We start from the raw sequence: 14,211 nt of genomic DNA, 5'->3' as shown, positions 1-14,211 counted from the left end.
AGCAGTAAGACAAGCTAGTCCCTTGAATGAAAACATGCTGACAGGGACGTATTAGGAACCAGTTTGGCAAATATGTCCAGAAGAATAGTTGGAGTAATGTAAAGGGACATGAGCCCAGCTCACTTGAGGTTGAAGGGGAATGGGAGCTGGGGGTTTTGGTGATGGTGTGTGTGTGTGTGTGTGTGTGTCTGCATGAGTTGGGGAGGGGAAGTGAGGTTTCTAGTGACATTATTCAAAGCTAAGCAACTAGAAGAGTGAAAGGAGAACTGAGTTATGAAAAGGGGAGGTGGGGGGTAGGGGGTAGCAGGCAATGTGAGGTGAAGAGGAAATACCTCTGGTTTTTGAATGAATTCAGAAATCCCCCAAGTGCACTGTTTGCTTTAAGAACAGGACTGGTACTTAAGGAGATAGTTCAACCCAGAAACAAAAGTCTCAGATGTTGCTTTCCACAATTATGTGCCGGCACAACCAATAACATGTGGCATTGTTAAATGCTTGTGTGTTTCTGTACGTGTGTGTTTGCCCTCGTGTGTGCATATTTAGGTTGGTATTCTGCAGTATGGTGAGGTAGCTATTCACGAGTGGTCTCTGAAGGACTACCAGACCACACAGGAGGTAGTGGAGGCCGCCAAGAACATCAGCCGACAGGAGGGACGGGAGACGCGCACGGCATATGCTATCGAAACAGCCTGGTAGGCACGGCAGTTACTAATCAGGGAGGATTTTTCTCATTCTAAAGCATGCTGTAGATTTGGCAGGTTAACTGGAATCTATGTGACGCTTTGGTTTTTGTTTGTAACAATATTTGGTGTTTATAAATAGATCGCTGCATAATTTTCAGTTATAATGGCAATCAGATCTGTTTTCTTCTTCTCTAATTTCGTTTCTAACAAAATGCTCCATGTTTAATTTATGGAAAACTATTAGATTTCTCACAATGTATGACCTGTTTTTGTTCAAAATTAGTCAGTGGTAGTGGCAGCACACCACAGAAGTATGTTTCAGCCAATAGTTTTGGTTCTGACAGGTTTACTTTTTGGGTTCATTCTCACTGATATCAGGCAGCTGTTGTGAGCAAAAAAGCTGAAACAAACCACTCTACACGCCCTGTACATAAACACTTAGTGCCCAACAACAATTTCAGAAGTAGCTGGTTTCCAGTTCGTTTCCAGATGGTATTGCATAGCGGAACTTTTACTTTTCTACTTTTATATTGTCATCTCCAACATAACTAGCTGAAATGCAGTTCTAAACCACGACAGAGCTTCCACTCACTGTTGTAGCTCTCTACTGACCTCCTACATCAGGTGTGTCCAACTCCAGGCCTCGAGGGCCGGTGTCCTGCAGGTTTTAGATGTGTTCTTGATCCAACACAGCTGATTTAAATGGCTAAATTACCTCCTCAACACGTCTTGAAGTTCTCCAGAAGCCTGGTAATGAACTAATCATTTAATTAAGGTGTGCTGACCCAGGGTGATATCTAAAACCTGCAGGACACCGGCCCTCGAGGCCTGGAGTTGGACACCCCTGTCCTACATGTATACTAATATTGACATGAATCAAAAAATTTCAACAATGAATGCATCACTGCATCAAAACTGTTTCCACTGATTTTCAGGCTGCTTCTTCTGTAGTTTGACATACCTCAGTGTTTTCATCCTGTTTCACTTGCTTGACAATGGCTTCTCAGCAGCCACTGAGACCATTTCTGATGAGGATTCAGTGAACAGTAGGTTCAACTGAAGATCCAGATGCATTTCTCAGGCTCTGTGTCAGGTCTTTGTTTTAAGAACATAACTTTCAGACACCATTCATCTGCTCTAGAAAGTTTTTTAGGCCTGTCACTTTTGCTTTTGTCCTCAATATTTTTAAGGACACAGTGCACACCTTGCTAAGAAATGCAATGTTTTCATCTGATAGCCCTTTGGGAATCACCTTGTTGATAAAAAAAAGTTCTGTTTTTACAACAGGTTGATAATAACAGCAATAACAAAGCAATTTAAAAGTATTTCTTTGCTAAATTGTTTGTTTAATCGTTTGAAGGGTAAAAATCATAAGTCAGTGTTAAATGGTTTAACAAAAAAAATCCTCTGAAAATGATCAGGTACAAAAACTGAAAATGACTCAAAGATCAACCAACGAAAAACACTGAAAGACCTTTGCTCAAGACCAATTCAAAATTAAAATTAAAAAAAAAATGGAAAGGAAATAAGTGGTGGTTCAGTACAGTGTGCAAGATCAAATCCAGTTAAAATGCATACGGGACCTTTGAAGCAGTCTTCTATAACCTTGTCATGGCTGCACTGTGACCCAGTTCCTCCACACATCCATGACTTTGTGGAGGTATGTTGGGGGGCTTTAGCGCTGGTAACCCAAGTGTAAAGAAGTTGGCAGGTCAGTGAAAAATCTTTCTTTTAAAAACAAAATTCCTCCTTTATTAAAGTCATACCCACATAGAGGACCACACCCAGACCTGATGTGTGGCCACGACTGTTATTTTGGTATGTGTGTCTCTGAGCACGCACACACATTCACACAGGTAATTGGAGGGTTCCTGTTTTCTGGTACATTTAAAGGTAAATGTTGGACATGTAAAAGGTAGTGGAAAAGCAGTGACTGGAAACCAGTATAAGGTCTTAAAGCTTTTTACTTTAAAACGCCAGTGATGGGAAATCCAGTTTTTGCTTTCACTGTAACTGTCATCTTTCGCTCCCTGCCTAATGTGATGGTTGGGCTGTATATGTGTGTCTAAGTGTAAACGAGTGAAATATAGGCATTAACTTGACATTAAGAGGCGGAACTATCAAAAGATAACTTCTAAACTAACTCTCATAAACATATCTACTTCAGCTCTCACATATTCATGCACAGATGGACAGATAGCAGCCCTGGCACTGGCAGGAAAGTGACAGGGTAAAAAAACAACGAGATTAGCTGAGCTGGGCCAGCCGGCTGCTGGCTCAGCACGGCTGCAGGTGTGGCATGACCTGACCCAGACTGGTCAGCCAAGTAGTTCTGCTACAGCTGTAAAAATACACACAGAGACACGTACAGTATGCACGTGCACACGTACACACACATATCGAGGACTCACACATAACTTGTTAGATTCATGGACGCTGCCTTTTAACTATTCTTTCAAGACTTGACAGTTACAGCATTTGTTCCCTGACCTTCTGACCCCAACGTTAACCTTCTTCACTGTGTGTTTAACTTTCAGCCTTTATGAGAAACCTAACCCTAAAATGAAGCACTTAGCTAAAATAGCTCCCGAAAGAACAAACAGAAGATTTCGAGTTCCTGGGAGAGTGGTCGGTGCAGATTTAAACTGATCTTAGACTTTATTCACACTAATGCCATAAAAATCAGGAATTTCGATTTGACTTGAAGTTGACTGCTCTGAGGCTTGGCATATTTGAGAGCTAACTATTTGAGGAGAACTATTTGGGACTACTGGAAAGAAGGAATGGTGGTTTATTCAAATGATTAACATTTCACACCTAATTTGGTAGAAATAATCCGACCAGATCTACTGTGCGTAACTTGATAAGCATGCTATAAAAGTACAGCTGTGGGAAAACGCACAAAGAAACCCCCCCAAAATAAAGAGATTCTGTGAGCTAGGCTAGCTAGTGTTAGTGAAAACTAATCACAGAGGACTTATTGGTGGCCACATTCAAGGCAAACGTAGGAGAGAAATGCTTGGACTTCCTCCAGTAAGTCCTCCAACTAAAAAATCATATCAGCTATCATCTGCTATCATCTGACACGACCCATGAAACAACACATAGCAGCGTTTCCGCAAAACACAGTCTGCATTAGGAGCAACATGATGCGTAGTATCTCACCTGCTGTTACATGATCTGTTGTTTTCATGCTTTCAATCATTGACTTCAGCGTTCACCATCTTATTTTTTTTTCCAGAAAAGTTGGGTTGCTGACAACAGAATGCAATCATTTGTAAATCTCAAAAATCCACATTTTATTTACAAGAGAACAGAACAGATATCAAATATTCAAAATGAGAAAATATTTCATTCGAGGAAAAACGAGACCAGCTCTGTGCCTGAACTCTTACTTTGAAGTCTTGATGTCTAGTAGCTGCAGTATGGAGTTTAGCATTGTCTTGCTGAAATATGCAAAGCCTTCCCTCAAAAAGAAACCGTTATATAGCTTTAAGCACTGATGTTATCTTTTCAGATGTGCAAGCTGCCAATGCAATAGATACTCATCCAACCCAATACCATCAGAGATGACATGTTTGATGGTCCCTCTCAACGTCAGATTTCACATTTGGATTTGTCTGATCACAGAACAGACAGAATGTTTTAATGCAATGCTGCCTGAGGCATCACAGGGGTCCTGTTACTGATTTTCAGCCTTGTCCCTTGCACACAGAGATTTCTTCAGATTCTGGAGACACTGCACTCTCATAGAGTATGAACATCTTGTTATGTTAAAAAAAGAACTGAAACTGGGAATCGAGGTCATAAACTTCTTATAAAAACTTTAGTGAGGTATTAAATTCAGTGAGGAGTAGGGTAGTTTATTCATAGAGTTCAACACAATCTTACTTCTTTTTGCAGCCTCACCCTGTGTTTCAGCTGTCTGGAAGTTTCACCCATTGATTGCTTCGGTTTTTACTCTCGATTTTTAGGCACAAAAATGACTAAATTTGCAAATTCGGTCCCATATCACAATAATGACACCACCAAACATTATGCATGTGCTTCTTTACTCTGCTAGAAGTACTTTAACTTTAAATCATAACCATAGCTCACAATAACAGCTCGCACGAGTAACATTTTTCGTCTGTGGGAGGAAAGTCAAAGACTTGACCTGAACCTGGCTGACACTTGTCTAGTCACACACTTTACCTAAAACTTCATTGTTTTTTATCTCCTTCCATAATGAAATGAGACTAGTAACAGACTAGAGTACAATTTGATTGCAGACTAGATGACTGCTTCATTAACATGAAGTAACCCATCTAGAATTGGATTTGCCACTATTTTCTTTTATCGCTCCACCCGTCTGAGACGAACACCATTCCCTTCCACACACATACGCAGAAACACAACTAAAGTACACACACACAGACCGCTGTGCTGTGTCATTACCACACTGCTATGACTCCATAAAATGGCTAGTAAATACAGCCAGGCCTCCCAATTAGCTCCCATCACTTTCTCTGCTCTTTCATCTCCCTGTCCTTCTTTCTCATCTGTTTCTTGCTTTTCCTTTTTATTTTTCCTTTGTTTCTTACCTGTTTTTGTGTCTCTTGGATCCTCATTTTTCCCACTCTTGTCTCCACCACTGCCCCCCACTCTTCTGTTGTTTTTTCAATCTTTCCCATCAAATTTGTTCTGCTGTATAATTCACTAAATTTTAACGATAAGCACAAAGAAGTGGGTTTTGCACTCATAATGTTTGACGTAATTTTGCTGTCTTTATTCTTCTTGTTCTTATAATGAAAACTTATAGTTTGCATTATAGTACCATTATTCTCATTATTCAGCATTCGTGTGTTTGTAGTTTTTCTGTTTGTTGCTTTTTTCCTCATCTTAATGCGACTTTCCTCGTTCATTTGTTCCTTTTCTTTTAACTCCTCTCCTTTCTTTCTCCTCTCCTTCTTTGCACCCTATGTAATTTGCAGACTGCATAGGGGAAACTGTTGTTTTTAACTCAGAGTTTCTTGCGGCTGACCACAACGTTATATTTAGTCAAGGGCTGGAGTTAGGCCTGAAAATGACTGAGTTCACGAGCAGTGACTTCTCTGCCTCATTCACTCTGTGTGTGTGTGTGTGCGGGCGTGTGTGTGCGTGTGTGTGTGTGTGTTAGTCTGAGGCTTACCAACCCTATTCAGCGCTTGAATCAGCTCCCACTGAGAACAGGTTTCCTCCAGACAAACAGGGTGCAGCTCAGGTCTGTTTGTGTGTTTGTCAAGTTTTCGTCTGTGTGTCATAGCACAGCTGGACTGGAATGCACAAATGCGGTTCTTGTGTGCAGTGACACATCCACGCTGCACGCAGTGACCGATTGGAGTCAACTGGCAGCTGATGCATGTGTGTCAAGTCGGACTAATAAAGTTGTGGAAAGGTCCAGCTGTGACTTGGGCCACTTATATCGCGCTTGATGAAAGAAACTAAAACTCAGTGGTTTTACTAGCTTTTCTTTTCTCAGAGAAATGCTTAATGTCGTGTGTTTTCTTACAGAGGATGTTTATTTAAATTACTTGATACTCATTGGTAGCCTCCCTTTCATTCAATTCCTAGCTACACTTTGACTCTGTTTTTCTTTCGTTCTCCGTGTCTCAGATCAGATTCTGTTTCACAAGATCAGTAAGACCACCTGACGTATATTTTTTTAAGCTTTATATGTCTCTCTCTCTTCCTTTGTAGCACAGAGGCTTTCAGTCCTGAGCGTGGAGCGAGGGAGGGTGCCACCAAGGTGATGATCGTAGTCACAGATGGAGAGTCCCACGATGGGGATGAACTAGAAGGTGCTCTGGAGAAGTGCAAAGAAAGAAACATCACCCGATACGCAATCGCTGTGAGTACACGTTGTCCAATCTGGGCAGGTGCTACCCTAACAGAACGATCATCTTTGGGGGTTTCTGATTCAGAAATTCTTTCTACAATACTAATAAAAACTGTTGTGGAAAACACACACAAACAACTAACCGATGCCATATGCGGGATGTGCAGCGCATCCCTGGCATTCCTCACACATTGTGTGAAAGTGGTATAGCAAATATATACACCCCGAACGAACCAGACAATATCAACGCCACCCCACCCCAAAATAACTCCAAATTACAAAATGACCCACTTGGGTCTACTAAAATAGCCAACTGGGAACAAAAACTCTTCCTTTCCAGCCCCACCCGACCCCCTCAACACACAGAAAAACACCGAGTGGTGGCGTGGTTTGTATCTGAGAGCCAGACAGACTCTAGTTGGCAGGACTGGTTGCAGACCCCTCCCTACCCCACAAGAGAAGCAAACGAACCTAAAGGCTCCACTGGAACCGCAGAAGAGGAGAACATGAGCCAAGCATGCAGGAAGAGTGGCAAAGGGCCACTTTGGAAACAGATGTAGATTAGAGAAGATCAGATAAACTGATCACTGGTTGGAGAAGCTTATTTACAGTACGAGTCAGTTACAATAATTTGTTCTGTTGAAACAACGAGTAAGCCCTACGTCTGGAACAACAAATCCTGCAGTTTAATCAGACCATCATCAGTGAATATTCTCCCATGTCTCCCCAAATCTGCTTCATTAATGTTTCGCTACAGGAAAACATCTAAGGAAACCACTAATTTCACTCTGTTCATTAAGCACTGGTGGGCCAAGATAAAGATGTATTTCTAACAGCTTTTAGTGGTATCAGAGCATACAGATAAGTTTGTAGTGTTTCTGTAATAGTCAAAGGGAAATGTTTAATATTCTTTATAATAGTTTAGAGCTATAATCACAGGAATCTGTTATGTTGAGATAATTATTATTTTCTTAACATGATAAGAAGCTGGAGTTAACATCTATAGATTGAGAGTTTTTAGTATGTTTCCTTCCAGAATCCCTGAAAATGTACCTGATATTTAATTTCTTATATGACTAAAAGTTAAAAAAAAAAAAAAAGATTCATGTTGAATATTTGTGGAAATAAAGCTCTGTACAGAATCACCATATACATTTTTTACTTATTAATTTTACTACAAAATCATTTTTGTTCAACATTTTTTTGATCCATATTTTTCCTCTTATCCACACTCAGCCTGCAATGACTCTGTGGCCCACCAAGGAGATCCGTTACTCAGTATAAGAACCCCTGGTTTGGTCTGTTAGGACACCAGCAGTTCCCAGTTAGGACTAAAACTGATTCAGATGATACTGATGAATCTTGAAAGCTGTTTGGATTCATCATCCACAAAGCAAATGATGAATTATTTTCATTCAGTAGTTTTGAATGAAAATAATTCATCAGCCAAACTAGTGGTCAAACTAACGCCACTCTGAAAATCCAGTAGCACCTATTACAGCCACTGTTTCTCTGGATAACAGTTTTAATATAGACCATTTCTTAAGGAAAGTGTGTGAATCAAAGAGAAAAATGTCTCTAAAAAAAGTACAAAAGGTTTGAGAAGTACAGATGAAATTTTATTGTGTCTATGATATCAGAAACTCTTTGGCTCCAGAAACCACCTGGAGAAAGTAATAAAGTATGCTGCAGAAACAAAATACTTTGTGAACCACAGTTTCACGGAGGGAATCAAACAGGTAGTGCAGTGGTTCCCAAACCTTTTTTTGCCAGGCCCCCCTTTGTTTTACAAGAAAAATGTTCGCGCGCACACACACACACACACACACACACACACACACGGTCGGGGCTGAAAGCCGACAGCTCGCTGATTCTGATGTTTCGGCAGGTCCGCGCTTTGTGTTCACGTCCTTTTTGCGCTGATTCTAAAGCTGTTAGTTTTATCTCTCTCCAAACAATATTTACCGAACCAGCAGCAAAAGAAGATCCAAACTACGCTTCACATAAACATCGTCATGAATTCACTCTGACTTTTACTGTTTTGCTTCAACCACGATGCACCGCTCTCTCTCTCTCTCTCTCTCTCTGTGTACTTCAAGAACAGTTTCCCGTCTAAAAATATGTTTTCTGCATTATTGCTTGCTTGTTACGCACAACTCTACCGTTGTTTACAGCGCTGTCGGCCGCCGTTTTTTCCCTTTTACATTCTTCCGAAAAGAAAACCTCATTTCTGCTGTTCAATACTGAACCACTTTAAACTTTTTTAAATTATGCAAAACGCTTAGCCGTGTCTCTAATAAAACCGCTGTAACGTCAGAGGTAGCTCACACCTTTGATAAAGTCTTGTGTGTGTCAGCTTCCTTTTTATTGATACAAAAATATGTAAATGTACTGATCTGAATTATAATATTTCTGACTGTCAAAATTTCCCAGATTCAAATCGAATTGAATCGAATCGAATTAAATCGAATCGTGGATCAAATCGATTCGGGACCTTGTGAATCGGAATTGAATCGATTCTAGAAATCAGTGACGATACCCAGCCCTACTATCAATACATTTTTCAAAAAATGCCTCTCTGTGCAAAATGGGTTCAAAAACAAAAACAGCCGTGGGATACTGTTTGTCCGTGATTTGAACAGGGGAAACAAATTACGGCAGGATCAGCCTGATATTATTTGTATGCTGCTGTAACTTTACTGCATAAAGAGCTAACATGTCCAAAATGTCAGGAGTAGTCATTACAAGAAGTGTTTGTGAACTAAAAATCAACATTGTGGGATACTGTTTGTCCGTGATTTGGAGAGCCCAGCGCTGCTCCCGAGGCAGGGAAACTAATTTTGCAGGGGAGACCTACCTTGGCACTTGTGCAGGTGAAGCCAAAGGGAAGATATGCTTCACCATATTTTCTAGTCTTTGGCTTGGAAGGAAGTTGGTTTGGAAACATGTTTGGCGATGCTTCATCTCCTGCTTTGCGTTTGTGTGGGAGCCCCGTCAAAAACCTGTCCATTATGCTAGCAGTGTCCAAGCTTTCTGTTTTTTGTTTTTTTTCTTTTCATACCTCGCCCCCCCTGCAATGGCTCTGCGCCCCCCCTAGGGGGCGGGCCCCACACTTTGGGAACCTCTGAGGTAGTGACAGATATTTAAGGTGCTGCTAGAGCAGACATTTTATACACTGTCACAGCCTTAAATAACAAAACAAACAAACAAAAAATGGCTGAAGCAAACGACAGTGAATGGGGTGGGTTTGGTGGTTTGAATGTTTGCCCCAAAAAGTCAAAGTGATGAGAGGTAATTATTGCTTGAAGCCATGTTTTCATGTTGCTCTCTGTGCTGCAGTCTGTGTGTGTGTGCATGTGTGCGAGCAGTGAAAATGGCTTGCTAAGGGGGTTAGGGCACTCAAAACAAGAGCAAAACAAGCGCCCGGTCACTGAAAACTGTGTTTTATACATCAGTGCAGCCCAGAGGCTAAAGCATTTAGGCAGCACCGTATGTATGGACACTTGTAAAGTGGAATCAAACCAATCAGAAGAGTTACATTTACTTTATAGTTCTTCTTTCCCTGTTGCCCTTTTATGACCACGTGAGAGCTCGCAGCATTTGGCAGTCTGAATGGAATTTCTCAACTTCTACAAGTTCATAATGTACATATTTATATGTAGGCTCGCCTTATGTTACACACTGCACCCCTGCCCTTTGAAAACAGAGGATTTCCTTAGTTTGCTTGGCAGCTAAAGTCACAGGGGGAGATCTTGGGTTTGGTTTCTCTTATGGAATTTTCTCATTTGTACTTCAGGCGTTAAGCCATAAGCCTTTGCCGCTGCAGTATATTCTCTGCATCAGTCATTTCTTCACCTCGCAGCTAGGCCTGTGCTCCTCATTTACAAATCTCTGGTGGCTGCCATTTCCTTCCATCTTATGTTTTCCACTCGATTTGTTGACTGTAGGTATCATTTAATTATCGGTAAATGACACCGAAACTGGCACATCTCCAAACGGTGTCGATTTTACTGATAGTCACAGCAGAAACATGGATGAGCACCTGCTTGTATACATCAGAATTTCATCTGTGGTCTTTCATCAATATTTTATTGAGCTTGTGTTATGTGCTCATTCATTTCCCATGTGGTCTTTTACATTTCTGACTTTCTTCAGGTCCTGGGTCATTACATCCGGAGACAGCAAGACCCTGAAACTTTCATTAAGGAGATCAAGTTCATCGCCAGCGACCCTGACGACAAATATTTTTTCAATGTTACGGACGAAGCTGCGCTCAACGACATTGTTGATGCACTGGGAGATCGCATCTTCACTCTGGAAGGTGACAGTGTTAAAAACAGAAAGCATGTTTAGCCTTTCAAACCACATGGTTTATCAGCAGTTTACCTGCTGTGTTGTGCTGCATAAAATGTACTAGCTGCTGCTCACAAGCAAGAAAGACAGAATGGTTGCACAGTGCTGTGAAAAAGTCTTGAGTCACTGCTTATTTCTTTATATTTTGCTTCATAAAAGGACCCAGACTTTCCTATACATTTTTAAAGTGGTCTTGAGCAATAGTTCTTCAGGGTTTTCAAAGGTCTCTCAAAGTTTTTCTTTGGACATTGGCTGCTCTTTTTACTAATTGTCACTTCTGCCCATGCACCTGAGGAAAGTTGTGTTGTTTGTGAAGCTAGTTAACACTGACCTATGAATCATTCAAGCATAAAAAAGGGACCTGACTCAATGGATGAACCAGTGTTGTGTCTAAACATAACGGACAAATACATAAAAATGTTTCCCCATTTCTTTGAATATGCAGACAAAAACTCAGCATAATCTGCAGTGTGTTTAGGAAACTGGACATGTGCAGAGCAAAAGAAGGTGAACAGTTTCTGAAAGTCCAGACACAGGACAGGAGAGATCCACCTGATCCACTGAAGCCTCATCAGAAATGGTCTCAGTGGAAAGGTTGCTGCAAGAAGCCATTCTTAAGGAATGTAAAAAGGTAGAAAAGGCTGAGCTATGCCAAATTAAAAGAGTGTAGATAAGTAGCAACAGGTTTTTCGGAGGGATGAATCCAAATTTGAAGTTTTTCATCCAATTTGTCATCAATGTGTACAAAGCAGACGAGGCGACAATGAGCCTCTATAAAACCTGAACCTCAACATTAGTGAAGGATAGTGGGATCAATGTGACAGAGAACAAAAGGCAGAAACATCCAAAGAGCTCTGAATGTCCTTCAAGAAGCATGAAGAACTATTCCTGAAGACAGAAAACTTGCCTATGAGAGTTCAGACTGTGTTGAAGAATAAATGTGGTGAAATTAAAGAAATGAAAGCTGTCTATCTGTCTAATTGGCAAAGAAAACTACAAAAGGAAAGAAATGTGTGGGGAGGATGTACATGGGAGAACAAAACAATGAAAGCTGAAAAAGGGCATGTTCAGCTGTCATAGTATTTGTGGGAAGATGATAGGAAGGACGATGAAAAGCGATGCCACCCTTCAATGTTCAGGGAAATCTGAGAGGAAGAGACGGGAGAAAAGGAAATGTCTGCCACCTCCAGTGTTTGTCTTCAGTGTGAGCGAGGATGCCAACGATCAGAAAGAGAGAGGAAAGGGAAGGGAGGAGATGGGCAAAGGAGCACGGAATGACTTGTTTTCCTCCTTTAGGTACGCTGGGTTACAACGAGAGCTCGTTCCACATGGAGATGTCTCAGATCGGCTTCTCCACGCACACTCTAGATGTAAGTCCAACTTTATTTAATTCTTTTTATTTTATTTAATTCTTCCAGTAATTCGTTGAGTTTTGTCTCTGCACATCATTCATACCCTGCTCCATTCTTCAGGATGGCATTTTGTTTGGCATGGTGGGGGCCTATGACTGGGATGGAGGTGTGTTGAAAGAAGGGACCAATGGGCGAATCGTGCCATCCAGAGAGGCCTTTGAAAGCGAGTTTCCTCTGGAGCTCAAAAATCATGCTGCTTATTTAGGTAACCACATATCATACCACCAAACATGACACTGAAAGCTTTGTTCTTTGCTCTTATTGTTTGTGGTATTGAAAAAAAAAAATAGAAAAAAAACTATCTTCATTGGTGAAACAGTCATGTAATGGCTCACCATTACCCTGGTATTACAAATGCAGATGACCGTATTAAACCATACTGGAGAGCGTGAGTTGTCCCCACTCTCCTAAGAAGAATGGCAAATATTGGTTTATAAAATATCAAATAACAACTTTTTTCAAACAAACCAAACATTCCTGGTCTTTCCATTTAATATAAGATACAAAATAATTGCCAAAGTGAGAAGGTTGGACCTTTTTATGGCCTTTCTGTAGCTGATAATTCAGACCACACTGTCATCTGCATGACGTGAATGGAAATGGAGGAAACATGACTACAGAAATGTAGCCATTTACCTAATGTGAATATTTTATTCATATTGATTTTACTGGCATTGCAATGGATTAAAAACATGTTACAGCATTAATGTAACTCTTTAAGAGCCTTAGATTAGGTTTTCAGTGCTGAATGAAGTTTGTTTATATGCGTTTCCAGGTTACACGGTGACCTCTGTGGTAACTGGTGACTGGAAGAGGGTGTATGTAGCTGGAGCTCCTCGATTCAAACACAAAGGCAAAGTCATTCTGTTTGAACTCAGCGATGAAGGCGATGTCAACATTGTGCAGGCGCTTAATGGAGAGCAGGTAAAGCCCTTGTTTGAGTCTCCCTTCAGTTGTTTTTAATATTATAACAGCAAACAGTAGGAGTCTGATTTCTCTGGGTTAAAGCAAGCGCTCCCCCTGCTGGCGGTAAGATGAAATAACATGTATCTGTGTTTAGATTGGCTCGTATTTCGGCAGTGAAGTGTGTGGGCTAGACATCGACCAGGATGACATCACTGATGTCCTTCTGGTTGCTGCTCCAATGTACCTTGGGTCAGGAAACAAGGAGGCTGGACGAGTCTACATCTACACTCTCAACAGAGTAGGACAGCAGCAGCATGGATCGATCACCTTCATATCAATTATTATGCAAACATTCCTGTCATATACAACAATGAATGATAGCCCTGTTTTACTCCTACAGGATCTCCTGTTACCATCCACTCATCTATCTTTGTTTCCTCCTCTTTGTGTCTCGCAGGAGGACGTTTTTGTATCCAATGGTACGCTGAAGTCAAACAATAAGTCCCAGGATGCCAGGTTTGGTTATGCACTGGCACCCACTCCAGATCTGAACCATGACGGCTTCACGGATCTGCTGGTGGGAGCCCCACTGGAGGACGAACACCGGGGGGCCATCTATGTTTATCACGGAGACGGTATTTATGTCATCCACAACTATAAACAGGTATGCCCCTTTTTACAACTGCAAGTTTACTGGTGCATCTCAGTACTCAGACTAATTCCAGCCTCTCTCCTTATAACAGCGGATAGCTGCATCATCAGTTTCCCCCTCCCTGCAGTATTTTGGCCGAAGCTTGAGTGCTCGATTGGATTTGGATGGAGATGACCTAATAGACTTGGCAGTGGGAGCGCAGGGAAGTGCTGTACTGCTCAGGTTGGTGGGATGAAAAGTGTAACGGGCAGAAAGCAGTGCAAGCAGTGTTAGATAATGAAGCCACGTAAAACATTACATGTGTATCATCTATAAACAACGAGTTCCCACATTTAGAATCATAACAAA

General features: G+C 41.2%; 1 protein-coding gene across 3 annotated transcripts in view; it reads left to right on the top strand.

Moving 5' to 3' along the window:
- The window catches only part of itga10 (integrin, alpha 10), a 36,020-nt gene that overhangs the window by 16,981 nt on the left and 4,828 nt on the right, over nt 1-14,211 (top strand). For 2 of the 3 annotated variants that reach the window (XM_025911438.1, XM_025911437.1), the window contains exons 7-14: nt 544-692; nt 6,402-6,552; nt 10,696-10,861; nt 12,190-12,263; nt 12,366-12,510; nt 13,081-13,229; nt 13,366-13,875; nt 13,955-14,085. In XM_025911438.1, the coding sequence (XP_025767223.1) occupies nt 544-692; nt 6,402-6,552; nt 10,696-10,861; nt 12,190-12,263; nt 12,366-12,510; nt 13,081-13,229; nt 13,366-13,875; nt 13,955-14,085 (1,475 nt within the window). The remainder of the gene's footprint in view (nt 1-543; nt 693-6,401; nt 6,553-10,695; nt 10,862-12,189; nt 12,264-12,365; nt 12,511-13,080; nt 13,230-13,365; nt 13,876-13,954; nt 14,086-14,211) is intronic. The other variant, XM_005472638.4, reaches the window with a different exon arrangement.

Source organism: Oreochromis niloticus, linkage group LG11 (genome assembly GCF_001858045.2).
Source record: "Oreochromis niloticus isolate F11D_XX linkage group LG11, O_niloticus_UMD_NMBU, whole genome shotgun sequence".
Taxonomy (NCBI): domain Eukaryota; kingdom Metazoa; phylum Chordata; class Actinopteri; order Cichliformes; family Cichlidae; genus Oreochromis; species Oreochromis niloticus.
Note: the sequence above shows the minus strand (reverse complement) of the source record. Positions and strands in the feature narration are given on the sequence as shown.